This window comes from Lemur catta, chromosome 12, assembly GCF_020740605.2.
Source record: "Lemur catta isolate mLemCat1 chromosome 12, mLemCat1.pri, whole genome shotgun sequence".
NCBI lineage: Eukaryota > Metazoa > Chordata > Mammalia > Primates > Lemuridae > Lemur > Lemur catta.
Genome location: NC_059139.1, coordinates 20485895 through 20507915, shown reverse-complemented (window position 1 = coordinate 20507915; position 22021 = coordinate 20485895). Strand labels below are relative to the sequence as shown.

The following is a 22021-nucleotide window of genomic DNA, read 5'->3' as shown; positions in this document are numbered from 1 at the left end:
TGTGCAAGCGAGAGCACTCTGCAGCTTTTTAACACATTTTGCCCTCCTTCCTCTTTGCTCTGCTGCTGGGCCCCTCCTAGAGGAGAACGCATCCGACCTCTGCTGCCTCATTTCCTCTCTGGTGCAAGTGATGATGGACCCCCACTGCAGAACCAGGATTGGTTTCCAGAGCCTCGTCCAGAAGGAGTGGGTCATGGGTGGCCACTGTTTCTTAGATCGCTGCAACCACCTCCGCCAGAGTGACAAAGAGGAGGTGAGTTCCCACAGTCGGACTGTTTCCATCCCGGGGAGAACTGCTCAGCCTCTCGTTTAACACCTGTCTTCAGATGGAGCACTGCTGCTTGCAAAGTGCGTGCACTACAGGTCTGTCAGGAAAACTGGGGTCAGGTCATTGTGTGATGACTTTGGGTGCTTTAAACAATACTGAAACCCTTCCTAAGGGAAAAAAGATACCAGTGTGTTCAGAGGCTTCACTTCTAAATTGTGTACACCAGGGTGTATTTATATATATGTGTGTCATGGTGGAAGTAATATTGATTTATAAACTTAAATATAAAGTAATTCAGAGGGACTTCTACAATTTCTACTAAGTTAACCTTTGCAATAAATGGATTTTCAGGGTGCAGGTTTCCTACAGGAAATATAGATTGAGCATCCCTTATCCGAAATGCCTGGGACCAGTGGTGTTTCAGATTTTGGATGTTTTTGGATTTTGGAATGTTTGCATTATATTACCAATTGAGTATCCCTGATCCAAAAATCCAAAATTTGAAATGACCCAGTGAGCATTTCCTTTGAGTGTTATGTCGGCACTCAAAAAGTTTTGGATTCTGGAGCATTTCAGATTTTCGGTTTTTGGATTAGGTATATTCAATGTGTACATAATAACATGAAGTAAAATTTCCTTGGGCATAAACCTTTTCAAAATGAAGCATAGGGTTATGTTAATACTGTCCCTCACCAGGGCCTTAGCAGTAATATGTGTAGGGCTGTGCCCCCGCCACTTCTGCTTCTCTCTGGGTGAGTCACTCCAGGCCCTGGCCTCTGAGTTCATGCACAGGAGAATTAGTGTTGTAGATCACTTACAGAAAATAAGCCTCCCAAATTGTGGTGTGCTTGTCTAGGTAGCAAGTGTATAAGCTCCTTTGGCTGCCTTATTGATGATTAGTGGAAGGAAAAATGAAAACACACTTTCTTTAAATCACCTGCAGAGCTGACGTGTGCTGGTAGCGTGACTTGTGGTTTTTCTTCCTCTAGGTAATCAGCCTGTCTGTCTGTGGTGCAGAAAGCTTGACACAGCATGCTGCAGGAATGAGAGCCATGGCTCCTGCCTTTAGTGGCATGGCGGGTTCCTGGGGTGACCCAGGCCTCTCTCAGGCCTGGCCTGTACTCATCTATGTCCCATTGAGCTGATAGAAATCACCATCCTTCAGTCTTAGTAGGGACTTTGAGGAACTAATTTGAAAGGTTGATGGGATTCACATAAGGTGATAGACAGAGCTGACACTGTGTCAAGAGGAGTGTGTTTATCTTGAGAAGAGGGGGACTGATAAGCACCATGTCTAATGGGAAAGAGTCCAAGAGAAAACCCGATCTGCTGTTGACCCAGCCCTTGAAGAAGTCATTTATGTTTTCTGAGCTCATTTCCCTTACTATACAATGAGGTCTAAATATTTTCTACTCTGTTGAATGATATTGTGCATAAAATGAGGTATGAAATAAAGTTCTGTATAAATATTTCTTAGCATTTTAACATCAACATATTAGAGTTTTGAAGGAAAATGGGCTGGCTAATTTGTGATATAATTGAAGCAGCACTGGACCTTGATTTAAGAGCTGGATTCCCCTTCACCTCTCTCTTATGAGCTCCGGGTGAGACTTTTGGGCCAGCCTCTTCTGATCTCTAATCTTTTGTTTCCTCTATATAGCAAGAGACTGTGACATAGCTTCTCTACCCACCTGGCAGGGTCACTGGTGAATCAAGGAGGATAAGCACTTTGTAAATGATAACACATCGGAGAAATTACTCTCTCTACTAATCAAGAGCTGGGTAGCTAATAAAGGAGACTCATGGATTTAAAAAATATATATTTGTGGGGCCGGGCATGGTGGCTCATGCAGTCCTAGCACTCTACGAGGCCGAGAAGGGAGGATCATTTGAGGTCAGGAGTTTGAGACCAGCCTGAGCAGGAGTGAGACCCCATCTCTACTAAAAAAATAGAAAAAATTAGCTGGGTGTGGTGGTGTGCACCTGTATTCCCAGCTTCTCAGGAAGCTGAGGCCAGAGGATCACTTAAGCCCAGGAGTTTGAGGTTGCTGTGAGCTATGATGATGCCACTGCACTCTAGCCTGGGCAACAGAATGAGATTCTGTCTCAAAAAAAAAAAAAACATTTGTGAAAAAACTCATTTTTATAGCCGCTGCCTTCTTTCCCATCCCTTTGTCTTCTGGGCCCTCATTGTGGGAGATGGAGGGGGAGGCTTGTCATTTCAGCTCAGTCTCCAGGACTGGTCCCTGACCATAGTTGTATGGGCAAGCAGGGGGATAGAAGTTTTTTTCCCCATAATTTTTTATTGACAAAATTCAAAATAACAATCATAATTGAGTACAATTTCTTGTACTACAGCTCTACTAATGAGAAGACTGGAATTCTTTTGGGGGAAGATAACATTTCATTTATTTGGGATTCTAAGTTAGTGTTCCCTATTATCAAAATGAATTGCAAATGCTCATCTGTTAATGCTGGTCCATAATGAAATTTTTACATATTTCATCTTTGAAATGTCTTTGACACAGATAGATATTGCCAAATACTGACATTAATCTCTAAGTACATGATTTCAGTTGAGCATGTTTATCGCTTGGAATGGGATGGGTGTACTGTGTTTCCCATTGAATATGGTGCTCAGAGGTGGTTACTCCACAGCCTAGAGATGGCTGCCCCTGAGCTCAAGCCAGCTTGCACTGGGCTCTGTGCCCACTGAGTAACGTGTATCTTGTTTTCACGTAGGTTCCTGTGTTCCTGCTTTTCTTAGATTGTGTCTGGCAGCTGGTACACCAGCATCCTCCAGCATTTGAATTCACAGAGACTTACCTGACTGTTTTGTCAGACAGCCTATACATTCCTATTTTTAGCACCTTCTTCTTCAATTCGCCTCATCAAAAAGATACTAATGTGGTAAGATCCCTCTTACGAACCTGTGTATTAAAGAAGCTCCATCTCACAAGTAGGATGCAATAACACTGATGCTAAAAATGGTATTTGTTTACCACTGACTGTATGCCAGGCATTGTCCTAAATGCTTTCTAGGTGTTACTAGTTAATCCTCACAGCACCCTGTGGGTATGCATTGGTATTATCCCTGAGGAAGCTGAGGCACACGAAGGACAAGTAACTCACCCTTGGTCATGGTAAATATCCGAGCTGGAAGCAAGTGGTGGAGCTGGGTGTTAAGCAAAATTAAAAGGTATCGTTTTTAAAACAGACCAGATGCCCTGTCTTCCATTTGCCTGATGCCTGGGGTTGCTCTGTGAAGGGAAGCTAGGCTTTTACTTTCCATCTTAAACCCCTTTAGTCCCTCTTGAGGCTGTGCCCCGGGGTGGGGGTGACATTCCTAGCTAATCTCAGTGCTGCTGACCAGCCTTCTGCTGGCTGTGGGGCGCTGGAGCCTGGAGGATTACCAAATCCCACAGCGGAGGGGGAACGACAGAATCTAGGCTTCGGAATCACACAGCTCCGGTTTCAGGGCCCAGCTCTGTGACTCACCAGCTTTGTGCCCTTGGGCAGTTCACTTCAGCTTTCTGAGCCTCAGTTTCTTCAAATGTAAAATTGGGGACAAATAATAGTTACCTCACAAGATTATGGAAGTGCCCAGCACGGTGCAGGCATATAGTCCACAGAAGGTAAGTGTTCTTCTTACCCTCCTTCTGTCTGAAAGCACTTCGTGAATACCACTGGTAGCTTCAGCCTCTAAAAATGAAGTACCATGAATATTCATGCTCAGGGCAGGGCACGAGTGCCCTTCCTGGTGCTTGTTTCTCAGAATTATGTGTTTGCCTTCCTCACCCCTCCCTGGAAGCCCTCGTGACCTGTGCTTGTCTTGGCAGGGCAGGGGAAGCCAGGATCCACAAAGCAAGCCTTTGAATCTGCTCTCCGTGTGGGACTGGTCTGTACAGTTTGAACCCAAAGCCCAGACGTTGCTCAAAAACCCTCTCTACATGGAAAAGCCAAAACTGGACAAAGGCCAACGGAAAGGAATGCGTTTCAAAGTAAGATGTCCATATGTCTAACCCCCTGCATCTGCCCCAGGTCCCATGTGTATAAGGATAAAATTTACATATGGATGCTGTCTGCCAGTTTGAGTTTTACCCCTGGAAACGGTCTGCAGACTCGAGATTTCTAACAGGCAAATTGTCAGAGCCCATTAGAGTCCTTTGCTTTCAGCAGATTGGCCTTTGCCCTAATGAGACATGGCCATTTGCTGAGTGTCACTAAGGATGCTGCTGCTGTAGTCGAGCTGTGTGGGATCATGCCTCTCACCCCTACCTGTGTGTGGTTAGCAGAGTAAAAGGAACATTGATCGTGTGAGTTTTTCTCAGCAGATACCGGTAAGACTTTTTTCATGGGCTGTACCTATAAACCAGGGGCTGGGAAACGTTCTGTCAAGGGCCGTAAGGTCTCTGTCCCAACCACCCCACTCTACTGTTGTAGCACCGCAGTAGCCCTAGACGGTAGGTGAACAGATGGGCATGACTGTTCCAATATTTACGAAAATAGGTGCCAGGCCAGATTTAGCCCAAGGGCTGCCAGTTTGCTCACCCATGCTATGAACCACAAACGTCAAAGATTTGTTTTTCCCTTCAGATGTTTGTCCCTGATTTTACTAGTTGTTAAACCCCGAAGTTCTCTAACTGATAAGTTATTTAAATGCTATTTCCTAGCTTTGTCTCTAAGCCCAGAATTTCTCTGCCACAAAGGGGAGAGCAGTGATAGCAAACCCAAGTCAGTGTGTATCACGCCTTCTCTCCTGCCATCCTGAGCCCACCTGGTGGTCTTCAGGGGCTGCAGGGGGCCTGGCCATTCTGGTGTGGGAGTTGATTCCATTCTAAAGACGACTGGGTGAGCCAAAGCCAGAAGTCAGAGACGATGTTGGCTGCTGAATGACTTAGAATTGCCACTCTGCCCTTTTAGGGGTCCTCAGGCCAGGGTAGATGTTTCCCCTTTCTGGTTCACCTTGTTTCTGCCAGTTTGACCAAAATTGCCCTGAGCCCTGGAGCCATGTGGCCAGAGATCAGTTTTTCTTCAGTGTGTTGTGCCCCCTGGTGGCTGTATGCACATCCTCATGCGAGCCAGGTTAGGGTCGCAGAACTGCGTGCCAGAGTTGCAAGGGACCTCAGAGACAGCGAGGCCCACTCCTTACTTTACAGGAGAGGAAAGTAAGGCTCCCCTTTCTATGAGTAGATTTCATTTCTCTCCTCAGACAGTTTTTCTAATTGTCCCTTTTCCTTGTAGATAGGTGCAGACAGCCTAGGCTCCAAGAGTAGGTTGGTAGGAGAATTTGATTGTACTAGAACAGAATCGGAACTGGGGCAATGGGGAGCTTTGAAGCGTTTGGGTAAGAAGACCAGATTTCAGGTGAGGGCACCAGGTGGAGTGGACCAGTGGCCTTAAAGACGTGCTGTGGAACGAGGACAGCTGAGGCTGACCAGCATGCAGGCTGCTCTGTGAATTGCCGGCGAGGGGCAGGCGGCCACTGCGGTGTGCAGTCTCAGCTTCAGCGGCAGGCCGTGAAGCCTGACCTGCTCCTGCCTTGGCTGCTCCTTTCACTTAGGAGATTGAGAGAACCCGGCTTCCAAGACAAGGAGAGTTTAAGAGCCCGGGCTCTGCAGCCAGACTGTTTGAAAACAGCTTTGGCACTTGGGAGCTGGTGCCTTTGGCAGATTACTTAACCCATGTGCCTTAGTTTCCTCATTTGTTAAATGGGGCAGTAATAGTGACTTTGAGAATTAGGGCCATTGATGCACATAAAGCACTGAGCATAGAACCTGGCAGGCGGTAAGCGCTTGGTGACAGTTAGGTTTCGTCTGCGATCCTCGGCCACCTGCCCTGCCTGACACGCCTTGTCTGCTGAGAAGAAGAGGGGCCACTGACTCCTGGCCTTCATCTCTCCTGTCCTTGGACGGAGAGCCAGAAATCCTGGTCATCTCTGAGTTGTGGTCTTCTGGATGGCTCTGCTTTCTTTTTTATATTTCTGTTATATTATATTCCATATTTATAATTCCATTCATTTATAATAAAATTTTTTACAAGGAAGAACCACTGGCAGAAATATATTAGAGAGTTCTGGGGCTAGCCTGAAAGTAAGTGCTTTATCTGTTCTTACTTTGACTGAACATCTCAGGAGCAGAAGATTTGAGGAGAAATAGCTTATCCCACCTTTTTTTTTTAACCTTCTCCTTTGGGCAGTGGGGAACTCTTGTGCCCTTCTGACCACTTTACCCATCTTCACAACGTTTTCACGGTGCACCCCAAAATAACACTCTGCTTTGGCCGCAGAAAGAATTACCAAGGAGGAAAAAAATGTAAATGCTCTCAAGCTTTCTACTCCGTGCAGGTTGTCAGACAAGAATATCTGGCCAGCTTAGCTGGTTCCTCAAATTCCTTTGCTCCCACCTGCTTCTGTTTTCTTTGTCCAGAAGAATCTTTATGACTTAGGCTTAAACTCCCACTGGATGCCTGATAAGCTGCTAAGTTATTTCATCCACATGATGGGATCTTTAGGTGGTCAGTCCTGCTTCCTTGCAGGTGTTCAGAATGTCGTAGAGGTTAACAGCCCTAAAGTTTCTCAAAGAAGAAACATCTTGCTTCCTTCGAGACATGAATAGGCATGTTCTGAATTCCCCTAAATCATTAACCTGTCTTAAGTTAAATGGCTTTTTCAGTACTTGTGTCCTTGGGTACGCCTGTGATGGGGGAGGGAGGGCACTGAAAGCTCCCCTCTGTGTCACCACATGCCTCTGCTCAGCTGGCACACACACCTGGTTTCCCACACTTGTCTCCGATACAGCGTGGGAATAAACAGGAGCCCCCTTCCTTTGCATGTGACGGCATTTTCATGCATATGCATTCACGGGGCCATCCTCGTGTCTCCTGATACTCGTTAAAGCAGGATTATGCCCTTTTTTTTAATGGTAACAACTGTAACTGTGGCTCTTACGTTAACCAGAGATTTTTATTTGTGTTTTCTCTCAAAGCATCAACGACAACTTTCTTTGCCACTCACCCAATCTAAGTCGTCTCCCAAAAGGGGATTTTTCAGGGAAGAAACAGATCATTTAATTAAAAACCTTCTGGGCAAGAGAATTAGCAAACTTATTAATTCTTCTGATGAGCTGCAAGACAACTTTCGAGAGTTCTATGACAGCTGGCACAGCAAGCCCACTGACTACCATGGTTTGTTGTTGCCTCACATAGAGGGACCAGAAATCAGAGTCTGGGCCCAACGCTACTTGCGTTGGATTCCGGAAGCCCAAATCCTAGGTGGTGGCACAGTGGCCACTATGAGCAAACTCTTGGAGATGATGGATGAAGTCCAGAGCTTACAAGAGAAAATCGACGAGAGACACCACAGCCAGGAGGCCCCTCAGGCAGAGCCCCCCTGCCTGCTGAGGAACTCTGCCCGGCTGTCCTCTTTGTTTCCCTTTGCTTTGCTGCAGCGACATTCCTCCAAGCCCGTCTTGCCCACCAGTGGCTGGAAAGCTTTGGGAGATGAGGAAGATTTGGCCAAACGAGAAGATGAGTTTGTGGATCTAGGGGAGGTGTGACCTATTTGCTGAATGATTGTGCAAGAGGAGTGTGGGAGATTGGGACAGTTGATCCCTGGATTTGAGTCATGCTGCAGCTAATGCTGGGAGGGCCATTAGCCCAGTGCTCTGTTGGAGTAAACCTGGGCCTTCAGGAAAAGAGCTGGTTCTCATTATTTTTCATGGTTCTGAAAGACTATGCTATGCAATTAAAAGTATTATTAATGGAAAAGAATTACTACTTGACCCATAATAGGACTGTGGCCGTTTTCTGATGCCTAAGTATTATATAGAACCTGCACTGGCCAGTTTACAAATGGGAAGGGCTTCGCTAAGATATTCTTGGACTTGATGCTTTCTTCAGATCCTTTCTGTGCCAAGATAAATTTACCCAGTCATTGGGAATAGTAAGTTTCTCTGTAACCTATCTCAGTTGGGAGCAAGTTCAGCTTTATGTGCTATTTAAATGGCAGATTGAAAGATTCAACAGAGGTATTAAGATATATAGCATTTACTTAAATCATAGCATTTTTCCTTTCTGTGTCCTCTTGCCTATGGAAAAGCTGGGAGATTCCACCAGTGTCACCCATCCTGACACTTCAGATCATCCTCCCTCCTTCATAGGCTGTGTCACTTTGCATGTGGGTGGTGAGCTAGCCAGTACCCGCCCTCTCTGCTCTGCTGACAGCTCCAGGCCTTTCCTCTGCCTGCTCAGTACTGCGCCCCACTGTCCCTCCACTGTCCCTCGCACTCCCTGCCTTGGGGCACGTAGTCCCAGTGTCTTGCTGCTAAACCAGTTGGTTAAACTGGGGAATCTCTTTGTTTGCCCAGAGGAGCTCCCATCCCTCTCAGTGTTTGGAGTGAATTGCTTTGCCTTGATCTAATCCGCTCCCCAGGCTTTGGATCACCTGTGACTGTGCTTCTCTGCAGCCCCTCAGCCGCTTCCTTGAGTTTTGTTAGCTTTACAGACTGATGGGATTGGGTCACCTTTGAATGTGGCTCTCATAGGAAAGTAGTTAAACATAAATATCACAAGTGATTATCATATAATACCTCAGTGATTTAAAAAGCCATAGAAGAAACTTGACTATGCCTGGTCACCTTCTTGGATCTGCTGTCTAAATTATATATATATATATATTTTTTTTCTTTTTTAATTGCAGAAAAGTATACTTTGTAAGGATCAGTTTTTTTCATTCTCAATGGAACCCTGTCAAATCCCACAAAAGAAAGGGGAAAAAAACCTCATGTTAGAATGTTTTAAATTGAATGTTTGCCTTTTATACACATTTGCTCTCCAGTACGGATCCCAATTTGAATGTTACATGTTTAGAAAAACTTTCAGTTGCTCAAGGGCAATAAGAAATTTTGAAACGATTGACAAGGAGGAGTTTCTAGGTTTGCACTGAATTGTCTTTTATACATACAAGTTGTTTTGCTGTGCTCCCCGCTCCGTGTTGACACACGAGCCAGGGTGGTCTGTTAAGATGACAGAAGCTGAGGGGAGGGCAGGACTCCCTCATCTGGGCCCAAACACGTGCCCAGTCTTGGTTGCCTTAAGAGTTGCTAGCAAGATCAGTGTTAGGCTTGCAATAGGGATTTTTGAAATACACTAACTAGTTCCTTAGCTACCTTCACATACCTTCCGTGGGCCTTTTTAAGTTAGCACTAACCTCCACTTCTCTGCCCCATTGCCTCCCAGACACACTATGGAGCTAAATATTTTTGTTACCATATTATAACCTGACCATTTATATGGTAGCCTCTCCAGTCTTAGAATTTTCATTCCAAAAATGCCCGGTGTGATGCTTTATACTCCACAAGTATGGTTTAAAGGCACAAGGTCATGGCCCTTGTCATAGCAGTTGAATGTGCATTGAAATATTTTTCTATGATTTTTTTAAAAAATTACAATAGAAAAATAAGTAAGCTGTTGTAACATGGTAAGGTCATGACAAGTTTTGTATTTATATTTGAAATCAGATTTCTATAACTTGTATTTGTATACAGAATTCTCGTTGGGTTTATATATTGTGAAATTTTTATTCAAGATTGAGATGTGGATTATGCTTAATAGTAAAAGCTGAAATGAAACCATTTACTTTGTTTAAAATGCTGTAATGTGTAAGTTTGGCAATGTACATTAATTTACTGTGTATAATATCTTGAGTTTGTTTATACCTCCAAGTTTTTACACTGAAGATAAACTAGCTTTAATTAAATTCAAAATTTTTTTTTCTTTATAAGGGAATAAGCTGTTGGGCTAAATCTGTATAAATGTCCTTTTTATTTTCTGAATGCACAATGAAAGTTTATACTTGTATCTCACTGCATCATATCTGATTGCAGACATTAAAGCACAATTTACAAGCAATGCTGTATTTGATGTGGTTGGTATAACACGTGAGGTAACCCCTTCATCCATTCAGGAAATGTCAAGCATGTGCTGGCTGGCTACCAGGCAGGGCCTAGGAGAGCAGCGAGGAGTGGAGTTTGCATTCCCGTGTGTGTGTCTGGTTGGTTGATTCATGGTGAGGAACAAATAACCAAATATTTAAAATTTCAAGTGGTAATAAAATGCTGAGGAAATTTAAAATAGAGTTGAAGGCCCTGTGGGGTGATTAAAAGAAAGGATTTTTAAAGCCCCTAAAATTAAATATTTCTATCTCACTGCTTTTATGGGGATCTGTGAAATTAGAATTCTATTATTCTGGAATAAGAAGTGCTGGAAGAGATTTGAGTTCATTTAAACCATGCAAGATAGAAAAAGGCTTTGTTTTTCCTTCCAGAGAGGATAAGTAAGCCAGCACAGAGGGATGGCTTATAAGAAGAGGATTTGTTTCTAATTAGTTTTGTTTAATTCTTATAAGATTGAGATATCTCACTCGTGCGTGTTCTGAGAAGTCCATCTCTTTGGCCTTTCCCACCTGCAGGGAGGGCTTCGCACCCTGTTGCTTGTCGCCACGACCCTTTCCTATCTGGCCAGGTGCACTCTCCTATGTCCAGAAAGTGGCTCTGAGACATCCCTGGAATTTAATAAGCTCTCGTTTGCTACGTTTTTTCCAGATGTTTTAGTTCTTTGGTATTTGTATTAAATTCCCAAGTAGTAGTTATGACCCTAGAGTTCAGCAGCTTCTAGTCTTACTTTCCACATGTGTTTTGCTCTTGGACTTTGGTGGAGTCTGCTGTCTCTCCCTCTTAATTTTGTTTGTTCCTTGGTGTCCAGGTGAGGGCATGGGGGACTCATGAGGGTAGTAAAAAGTGGAACATTCTCCATCCATGTAAATAGGGTGGGAGTCAGCTTCTTTGGAGAGCTGGTGTCTGTGCCTTCATTTTACCTCCTCTTGTGTCTAAGAGGGAGTTGGGGGAAGAGGGGACCGGACTGGACTGAAGCCTGTTTTCTGAGCCCTGCCTGTGCTTATGGTCAAAGTTCCTCACCAGAAGAAAAGTCCTTGCTGTGCTCATGTCTCACTGTGGCTCTAGACTATTTATAAAGCCGTCCTAAGGCAGGACAGATTGGGGCTGAGCACCCAGATCCCCTGACCCCTGCCGCCGGAACAGTATCTGTAGTGATACCTGCCTGGCCCTTTGTTCCCGCCTTCCACACACACCTTTCCAACAGCCTCCCCAGCACACACACACACACACTGTATCACCCCGAAAAATACTAGGATGGCGGTGGGAGAAGCAACGCCTTGTTTGTGCTGTGGGTTCCGATGTAAGCAGGAGCGTGTCCAGTGCCTACACGTGAATATGTTTTATATTTTTTTTTGAGACAGAGTCTCACTCTGTTGCCCGGGCTAGAGTGAGTGCCGTGGCGTCAGCCTAGCTCACAGCAACCTCAGACTCCTGGGCTCAAGCAATCCTCCTGCCTCAGCCTCCCGAGTAGCTGGGACTACAGGCATGCACCACCATGTCCAGCTAATTTTTTATATGTATATTTTTAGTTGTCCATATAATTTCTTTCTGTTTTTAGTAGAGATGGGGTTTCGCTCTTGCTCAGGCCAGTCTCGAACTCCTGAGCTCAAACGATCCACCCGCCTCGGCCTCCCCCATGAATATGTTGATAATCAGGCTAGCTATGGCTAATGCTAAATAAATGCTTTAAATATCATTTATATATTAAAGAGAAAAGTAATTTGTTCGAGTGGTGGTTTTGTCTATTTAAAGACAGATATCTCTCAGACTATTTTGTGGTTTAGGCTCAGGTTCTTTTCTTTTTGAATCCTCCTATTACATTGTCTGCCTTTAGCAATTAAAGGATATGAAGTGTATCATCATATGGAAATACACACAGTAAGCTTTTTTGGGCTTGTTTTTTTTAAAAACTTTACAGTTTTGCTAGCCAGTTTTATAAAAGGCTTCAGGGCCCTTTATCTTTTTATGAAATTCTAAATGGAGTACTTTTCAAATTATCCTCGGAAGTTTGGTGCCTGTGAGTGCTTATTCATCCCCAGCACAAATGCCGTGCCATTCCTGGGCAGGGAAAGAATGCAGAGGGACCACATTTTATGCCTAGACTGACCCTGAGGGCCACTGCTTGGAATGCTACTGCAGTGTTCTCAAGGAGAGGATTGAAAACAGCCCATCCCCGAACTGATCTAGGGGGAGAAACAGTAGAGATTGCTGAGGATGGGGGTGGAGGTGGACTGAAAAGGGGCACAAGGGAACATTCTGGAGTGACAATCTACATCTTGATAAGGGTTTGGGTTATATAGGTGTATGTCAGAACTCACCAAATGTACATTTATGATGTGTGTATTCCATTGTTTTTAAATTTTACTTGAAAAACCAAGCAAATATTGAACTCTAATGATACTCCCACCAAATTATTTGAGGGGAGTGTTCTGTCTCCTGTAGTTTACTTTGAATGTGGCACTAAAAATGAGGTGGATTAATGGATGGTTAGAGGGATGGACATGGCTAGATATTTGATAAAGCAAATATAGTAAAATGTGAACGTTATATGATCTAGAGGTGGGTATATGTTCACCTAAAATTCTTTAAACTTTGCTATGTGTTTGTAACTTTGCATAGTAATAGATTTAATAGAAGGATTTAATGGAAGGAACTTGGAGAAAGCTAGAATGTTCGTATCTCCCTGTCTTACTTCAAACCGTTTTTTCCCCATTCCCACTGTCTGCATTTGTCACTGTCTGTTTCCTGGGTCATTATTGTCAACTTTCTCTCTGCTTCTGGTCCCTTTCCTCTTGCTCTGTAGCTCATAAACTGCTGCCAGTGAATCTTCCTAAAGTAATCATGTATTTCTTGGCTGGAAAACTTTTCATGGATGTACCCATTGAAACACAGGTTGTAATAGCTTAAGCCAAAAAGAGGAATTTCATGTGTATGAAGGTATGGATCAGAGGTGTTGTCGGGTTTTAGTACTCGAAGACTTCGAGAGTCTCCTTACAGCATCCTTTGTCTCTCTTGCCCTGCAGACCAGCTTTCTCACCTTTCCAGGCCGAGAAATGGGACAAAACTCCCACGGCAACTCTGTTACCAAGAGCGCAGTCACACTGGAGCTGGAATCATGGTCCTCCTTCCAAATGCTGGGAGGAGACTTGGAGCCAGCTCGCCCCTAATCTGAACAGGGTTCTAACACAGGGCTGCCTCCACTGACTCCGGGCGCGTGCATGTGTCTAGGTGCACAGTACAGAGACTTTTTGAGAGCTACTAACTTCTCACTAATTGTGATGTCATTTTTCTTTCAGATTTTCAAATATTCTAAGAGTGTAAGTGTCATATTTCTTCATTTCTCTAAGTTATTCTCTGGCAACAGCCCCTATTTAGAGGCTTTATAGGATAGTAGTTACGGAGCTGGGCTCTCTGGAACCGGACTGCCGGAGTCTAACCCCTTGCTTGCAGCTTACACCGTGAGATGACATCCCTCCATCTCGGTTTCCCCGCGGTGGAAAATGGCACCGTTCATGGAACCCACCTCACTGGAGTGTTGGAGGGTTAAAGGTAAGGTCCTTTCAAGAGTCTGTTATGACATAAATGCTCAATAAATTTAGCTATTGTGTTTGTGGTCATTTAAAAACTTCATGTAAGTAGAGGGATTTGAGTGTGTTTCTGTGTGCAAATTAATCTCCATCCCAGGAGTAGTTAGCATTGGAAATAACCTACACAGAAATCCAAGTTCCAAAGGTGGCTACATAAGCACTTCAGATGTTTTCTAAATCTATCCCAGAGTTTTCGTTAAGCAGCACATGAGATGTTAAAAATCATCTTTTAAAGGTCAAATGAGTGGGTACTTGAGGTATGTGGTTGGCTAGAAATATTCTGGAGGCCCCAGCCTTGCACCTATAGGGTATACAGGTCCATCGGGCCTGGCAGTGCAGACACTTTGGAGCAGAGCATTGCTGCATTGGTCTGTGACCCTCCTCACGTCCCTGTGGACTGCCTGCCGGGTTACTAGTCCCACTGTCTCACTGCATCTAAAGAGTGAAACTTTCACACAAGGCATTGTGTGGATGCCTGAGGACAGAGAGTGGGACTTCCCCAGACTCTAAGGACAGGAAAATTGTTTGGGGCTGTTAATGAAGGTTCAGGTGTTTGATAGAGTTGGTCCAAGGCTGGCTTTCACTACCAATCACCACCGGCTGAGGAGGTTGTGGTGACGGTAGCACAGTTACGGTCCACCTCTAATTGCCAGAAGCTACTGATACTTACCAGAGCGTCACAAATGCTACGTGGCCAAATTGAGTCAATTCATTACATCCTACCAGATGTACTGGAAATAATTACAGTTATAATTACAGTTAGATGTACTGGATATTCAGTCGCAGTTACAGCTGGGAGACTCCTCCCTCATTCCTGAGGGCTGTGTGGGAGCCCTACCTTGTGGCCTTCTGTCCCTCGTGGCTGCTGCCTAGGGGTTCCTTGCCTAAGGCCTGTATGTGTTAGTTTGGATGTCCCCAAAGCCGACTCTGAGACAAGGATTGGGTGCAAGCAGTTTATCTGGGCAGTGGTCCCAGACAGCCCTGTGAAAGAGTGGGGACCTGAGAAGACAGCAGTGTATTCACAAGCAAGTGATTGCTGTGAGCAACTGGAGCTCAACCTGCAGGGGACCCTCTGAGAGGCCACGTGAGACGCTCTCAGAATTGTCCCACAAGACGGTGAGGAAGCTGAGGTGCCTACACACCTGCTCCTCTCCCCACGGGTTGAGGGCAGGTTGCTCCTGGGAATCTACTGGCGTGTGCAGGGACTGCCAGAGATGTGGGCAGGGCACCGTGCTGCAGTCCGTAGGCCCACTGGAAGATGGCGTCGTTCCCTCCACGAGGAGCTGCCAAGGCCTCCCGGCCAAGCCCCTGGCCAGCTTAGTCTGGCTTTGCCACTCCCCACCGGAGGGGCCAGGCCTCTGCGACATGAAGTGATGCCAAATAGTTAGCTACTCTTTCCAGTCCCAGGGAATCCAGCTGGAGCCTTGTGGATTAGAGGTCTCCTCTTCCCCTCTCAATGGAGAAAAATTAGCATTTCTATTGGCTTTTTGAAATGACTTGGAGTTATAAGATTTATCAGGGTTAAATAAAATGTGTGGGAGGCCACTGTTTCGGACTGACTCCTGCGCTAGGCCCTAACAAACCAAACCAAAATGGAGTCACTTGTGCTAAGTGCCATGTAATTAACTGAAACATTAAGGAAGCAGGAAAATCCCCCAACAGACCAGTTTTTCCTAAAAACAGGAGATTAACAGCAAACAATCAGAAAGGGCCCAGTCCACCTGATTTGGCATGATAAGGAAGTCCTCTCTGCCTTAACCCTTCAAGGAAAGTAACCTGATGTTAACCAATCCGCTTTCTGTATTATTCTGTTCCTTTGTTCCCGCTCAAGCTTCCTTATAAAGACCAGCTGTTCTGTTTATAGACGGGGTGCTGCCTGATTCATGAATTGTTAGTAAAAGCCAATTAGATCTTTAAATTTGTTGAAATTTTGTCTTTTGACATCATAAACAACCTTAGAAAAAGCTAAAGCCACAGGTATTGATGCTTTCTAATAAGGGGAGTTCAGCCACTTATCTGCTAGTTAAGTTATAAAATAGTGGAGTCATAGTAAGTTAGTTGTTAAAAAGTTGGTGGGTAAAATCAACCAAAATAAACAGTTTTCTACAATGAACATTTTAACAAATGAAATTAACAAACCCAGTGGTTCTCAATTGGGGGTGGTTTTGTTCTCCCCTCCCCCCACCCAGGGGACGTTTGGCAATGTCTGGAGGCACTTTGGTTGCCAGAACTCCTTGAGGGACTGGCACTGGCATCTAATGGGCAGGGGCCAGGGCTGCTGCTAAACCCCACAAGGCACAGGACAGCCCCCCCACAGCAAAGGCGTATCTGGCCCAAAATGTCAACAGTACTGAGGTTGAGGAACCCTGCTACATTCATTCCTACATTTTTTATCTCTAGGTTACAAGTCACACCCTCCTTGGAGCTTATTTTAAGCTTTTCAGTATTGCAGAGAAGCTCTTTCCCCTTTGTAGTAAATAGACTTGTTTGTGATAACATAATATGAAGTAAGTACAGATTTAGCTTGGATTTTATGATAGCTGGCATGCAAATACTAACATTTTTCTTACCTATTTATTTAAAAACTATATTTCAGGCCTTTGTCTTTTTATAGCAGCTGTCAACAGTCTCTCCTTCTTTGCAGGTTCATTATTCAACTTCTAACAGAGACTTGGAGCCTCTGACTTCAGCAGCGCTCTCTGGCCAAGACAGAATTTTAAAACGTGAGACTTATACTTTTCTGTTTCCACAATTTACAAGTAACAGTCTCTCTTCTCTTTTTCTCTGAGGCAGCTACAGTTTCCAAACCTGGGCCTAGGTGGGGTAGCCCTGAACAAAAGGAAATGATTAACCCTCAAATTTTAGAACACAGAGATTAAGCTGACCAGGAAGGCGAGGATTGGGAAAAGGAAAAATGTCCTGGTTCTCTAGAGGCTCCTGCAAGAGGGAAAACGGTGGAAGTGAGTCTCCATGGGTTCTTTCTGTGGGAGGACCTCAGGGACAAGGCACAAAAGTATGAAAGAGGAGCCTCCTGTCGTGATGGCTGTGCCCCAGCTCTGGAGCAGGAGAGTTGGTACTGTAACAAAAGTTAGCAGACAGCTCAAACACATTGTTTTACAGTGTATTTATGTACATATGCATAAACATAAGTTTTATAATAGGATCACATTCTATACGCTGGGCTTTTTCTTTCTTCCTGTCTCTCTATAAATATATATATGTGCACATACATACATACACATACACACATATGTATTTCTTAGTATAGTCTTCATTTTTCTTGTTCCTTGCCTTCCCTTTTCCTTCTCCTCTCTGCCTTGTTAACCTTGTGCAAGTATGTGTCCTTTCATAATTTTCTCCACACTCATATAACCACATAAAAAATATAGATTGCCACTATAAATATATATATAAAAATATCAGATTGCCAACATTTAACCACTTTGAACCAATATGAAATTGCAAACATTTGACAACTCTTTACAGTAAAAAATGACAATTTCATGTGGATCAAATTAAACATATGCATCTGGGGGTGGGGGGGCGTGGTGTTGTTTGTAGGCATGCCTCTTCGTGTTGCCCTTCTCACTCTGCATTGTCTCATGGAAACAGCTCTAACACTCTTAGTGGTCTAGTGCATCTCACGGCTGCTCAGAGGGCGTCATAGAAGGCATTTTGACACCCTCTTCATAGGCCCATTCCTCACTGACACTTTCAGCCCTCTCCTACCTCTAGAGATAAGTTCCCTATTTCTCCACAACCCTACTTGTGGGGCTGCCTGTGCCTCCCCTAGCTATATAGGGCACAATTTCTTTTCTTTTTTTTTTTTTTTTTGAGACAGAGTCTCACTTTGTTGCCCGGGCTAGAGTGAGTGCCGTGGCGTCAGCCTAGCTCACAGCAACCTCAAACTCCTGGGCTTAAGCGATCCTCCTGCCTCAGCCTCCCGGGTAGCTGGGACTACAGGCATGCGCCACTATGCCCGGCTAACTTTTTTTATATATATATATTTTAGGTGGCCAGATAATTTCTTTCTATTTTTTTTTTTTTTTAGTAGAGACGGGGTCTTGCTCTTGCTCAAGCTGGTCTCGAACTCCTGACCTCAAGCGATCCACCCGCCTCGGCCTCCCAGAGTGCTAGGATTACAGGCGTGAGCCACCGTGCCCGGCCTAGGGCACGATTTCTATATCCCCAAAGCCCGGTGGCTCTTTCTAAACGCCCTTCCTATTCCTACCAGGGGGTGGAGTTTCATCCTGCCCCGGGGGTTCTGGCTACAGGGCTGATTTCCCAGAATTCTTGAAGATTTGACCCACACTGTCACCTGCTGCGTAGAAAATGACAAAATTAATTAGATGATTATGTGATTCAATTCTTAATGTGAAGTTAAAAGTTTTATTAGATAAAATAAAAATAATTGCACAAGGCTTTTAACATACAGAGTACCTCTATGTTCATCATCTGAGTTCAAGCCCACCAACCCTTTGAAGCACAATGACATTCTCAAACGTGCAGCACCACCCCCGAAACCTTCAGACTACAGAGCACTGTTCAAAGAAAGAAATGTTTCGTGATTTTTTAAAATGGAGTTAAAAGCCAAGAAATTAAATAGCCTCTGTTTATAGTAGGTGGTAAGAAAAATGTAACACAACACATACAATTTCCTGGCTTTGGCATAACTGGTTTGATGTATAGTTCTACTGTGTGAGCAGATTCAGAACTTGCTGGTTTTCTTCGTAATAACATAGCACACGCCAGGGAATAAGGGCTCAGTGTGTTCTAGGCACAAGGAGAACTTATTCTGGACTGACTCAGGCTGAAGGGAGCCAAGTTGTCAAGACAAAGAGCAACTTAGACACATGAATTCCAGCATGACACCCTCGGCTGCTCAGTTCAGAGATACAGTCCCTTCGTTGTACCGCGACGACCCACATTTTTGGGTGTCCCTCTACTTAAACCAGGTGGTTGAAGGTATTCGTGACTCCCAGAGAGAACTGGCTGGGGAGAGGGAAGCTGCCCTGCAGCTGCAAGTTTCTTTTTGAGGCCTGTTTTTCCAGTTTGGCTACTGGCCATTGAGGTTCATTTTAAGCAGAGGCCTTCTACAGGACGCGGAAGGGACGTGTCCCCGCACGGGAGCCCCGCTGTCTAATTTTGACTCGGTAAATATGTGTGGAAGAAACCAATTCAGGAGGAGATGAATTTAAACCATTGGGTCTCAGATTCATTGTATTATTATAAAAAGATCATCTTTGATGTTTGTGAGTAGAGCCATCGCCAGAGATTAAGGGAGGCGTTTTATTAATAGAGAAGCCAGGAAGGGGACCCTCCCTGGATCTGAGGTCCGACCGAGCTGACTTGTCAGGAGGCTGTGGCCCCTGCTCCGCTCCGCGTCGGCCCTGACTTCCCGTTGCCTTTTCCCGCCATTTCCCACCGTCCCTCCCGTTCCAGTGAAAGACCCAGGCCCGGCACCTGTGCCCTGGCTGCCACCACCCCCCCGTTACCGGCTCAGGAACGTTTGCTCTCTGTTACCTCCCGTCTCTGGTCCTGTGGCCTCTACAGACCCTGCTGCCCTATCGCAAAACAGAACGGGAGCCTCGACCCCATCTCCCTCCTCAAGCTACACTCCCTGCCCCCACCCTGTCCTTCACCCCTTGTCCAGCCAAACTCCTTAAAGAGTCACCCTCACGTGGGTTTTCACTGTCCCACCTCACACCCGCTTCTCAGTCCACTCCAGGCCACCAAACCTAAGGGTCGCTTTCCAGTTCTCAGCTTGTCTGTCAGTTAGAACTGGGTGGGACGAGCCAGGAAGGAGGGAGTGGACACCAGACAGGCTTCTGTCTGCGTCTGTCGAGCGTGGCTGACCCCTCGGTGGTCAGCTCTGTGCCCACCTCCTCCTCCTCGTGAGACCCCGTCTCCCAGTCTCCAGGACACGGCACTCTCCCGGCCGCCTTTCCGTCCCCGGGCTGCTCCTTCTCGGCTCCCCGGGAGACGCTCTTTCCTCTGCCCTCCTTGGGCCTCTGCTCACTCGGGTGATGTTATTCACTCCTGTGGCTTTCCTTGCCTCTTGTACACAAATGACCCCCAAATCTCTACCTCCTGCCTGTACACAGACCACCTGCAAATCTTTAGCTCCTGCTTCAACCCACAGATCAAGACTTGAAGGTCTACAAAGCACTGCATACTCAGCACATCCAAATTTAAACTCATTTATGTCCTCCAAACTGGCTTCCCCATCAGAATTCTCTGTCTTATAAAATGTCTGTACCATTGACTGAGTTGTGCAAGTGGAGAATCTGGGGGTTGTTCCAGACGTCTGGTTTCCCTCCCTCATTAGCCCTAATTCAACCCAAGGACCATCGACACCTGTCACCTGTCTTCTGAGCTCTTTCACATCTCTCCATCCCGCTGACACCCCCTGGCCCCAGCCAGCTACGGGGGCTTGCCGGGACTCCTCTGTCAGCTTCTCTGGGCACACCCTTCCACCATTTCTCTCCAATCTGATATCCACTCTGCAGCCAGAATCTTTCTAAAATGCCAATCAGATCATGCCACTTACAACTCCTCAAGGCCCTCTAATTGCCCTGAGGATAAAGATTTAACTCCTTAACCGCCTTTGCAGCAGCCTTCATCGCCTGGCCCCTGCCTGCCTCGCAGGATACAAGCAAGGATTAGAAAAGCCTTGAAAAAGGAGCCCAAGGAGAGAAGCTATAGTGTGTTGTTCAGCAGCCGGTTTTCAGGTAGGTGAAGCTGGCCTCCTGGTAAGGCGATTTAGTCAGGCCTTGCCTTTGACCTTGATGCTTGATCTTAACTTCTATATTAACATAATGCTAGTTTTACTATGAACCTTTTATCCATTGTGAAACCCTATCTAGGATTATGTTGGTATCTTTCTTCTTGCAGTGAGTATCAAGAAGGGAATCGGAAATACCCATTTGTTAACTAGGTATTATGTGTAAATATTTGAGCATTTTAAAACGTAGTGCATGTAGTAGGGAGTGCCCAGCAAATGTTGACTATTTTTTTCTAGAAACTATTTTTTTTCCTAGAACTATTTCTCTGTGTTTGGGCAAACAGTGAAGGAGAAAGAAGCAGTGGCTTTTACCAATGATCAGTTTTCCAAGGAAACTGTATTATGCAAAGGCTCTATTCTTTCTCCCATTTAGCAGAAATCAATGTCACCCCTCTGCGTTAACTGTTTGTCTTCCTTCCTGCTAATTACATCACAGATCTGGTTCTCAGAATGGATCAAATCAAACTGAATTATTCTTTGCTCTCATACTGCATGGATACATTTATAAAATCTCATGAACGTGAATTGTCAGAGACATAAAAATTGTTATTTTTGAAGAATCTGAATTGATACAAGAAAATGCTCACAATATAATCTTTAAGTGAAAAAAGCATGAATTAAAAAATCATGTCAAAATTCTAATTTAATTTATGTAAATGCATAGAAAAGTAGCAGGAAAAATATTCCAAAATGTTAAGAGAAGTTATCTTAAAGTGATAGAATTATTGGTCATTTTTTTGTTTTCTTCTTCTTCTTTTTTTTTAATTTCAGCATATTATGGGGGTACAAAAGTTCAGGTTACATGTATTGCCCTTGCCTCCCCTCCCCACTCATCAGAGCTTCAAGTGTGTCCATCCCCTAGACGGTGCGCATCGCACTTATTATGTATGTATACACCCATCCCCCCCACATCTGCCCGACACCCGATTAATGTTATTCCTAAATGTGCTCTTAGGTGATGATCAGTGAAACCAATTTGATGGAGCACATGTGGTGCTTATTTTTCAATTCTTGGGATACTTCCCTTAGTAGAAGGGGTTCCAGCTCTATCCAGGAAAATACAAGAGGTGCTAGATCACCATTGTTTCTTATAGCTGAGTAGTACTCCATGGTATACATATACCACATTTTATTAATCCACTCATGGATTGATGGGCACTGGGGTTGTTTCCACATCTTTGCAATTGTGAATTGTGCTGCTATAAACATTAGAGTGCAGATGTCTTTTTTATAGAATGTCTTTTGTTCTTTTGGGTAGATGCCCACTAGTTCTACTTGTATCTGTTTAAGGTACCTCCATATTGCTTTCCACAGAGGTTGCACTAGTTTGCAGTCCCACCAGCAGTGTATGAGTGTTCCTGTCTCTCTGCATCCATGGCAACATTTATTGTTATGGGACTTTTTGATAAAGGCCATTCTCACTGGAGTT

At 44.8% G+C, this 22021-nt stretch overlaps 1 protein-coding gene across 1 annotated transcript in view; it reads left to right on the top strand.

Moving 5' to 3' along the window:
• MTMR12 (myotubularin related protein 12) overlaps positions 1–10177 on the top strand; it is a 71331-nt gene extending 61154 nt beyond the window's left edge. Inside the window, exons 13-16 of the mRNA XM_045565794.1 lie at positions 81–253; positions 3011–3178; positions 4108–4269; positions 7255–10177. Of these exons, the coding sequence (XP_045421750.1) occupies positions 81–253; positions 3011–3178; positions 4108–4269; positions 7255–7824 (1073 nt within the window). The 3' untranslated portion in view covers positions 7825–10177. The remainder of the gene's footprint in view (positions 1–80; positions 254–3010; positions 3179–4107; positions 4270–7254) is intronic.
• Positions 10178–22021: the final 11844 nt, after the last annotated feature.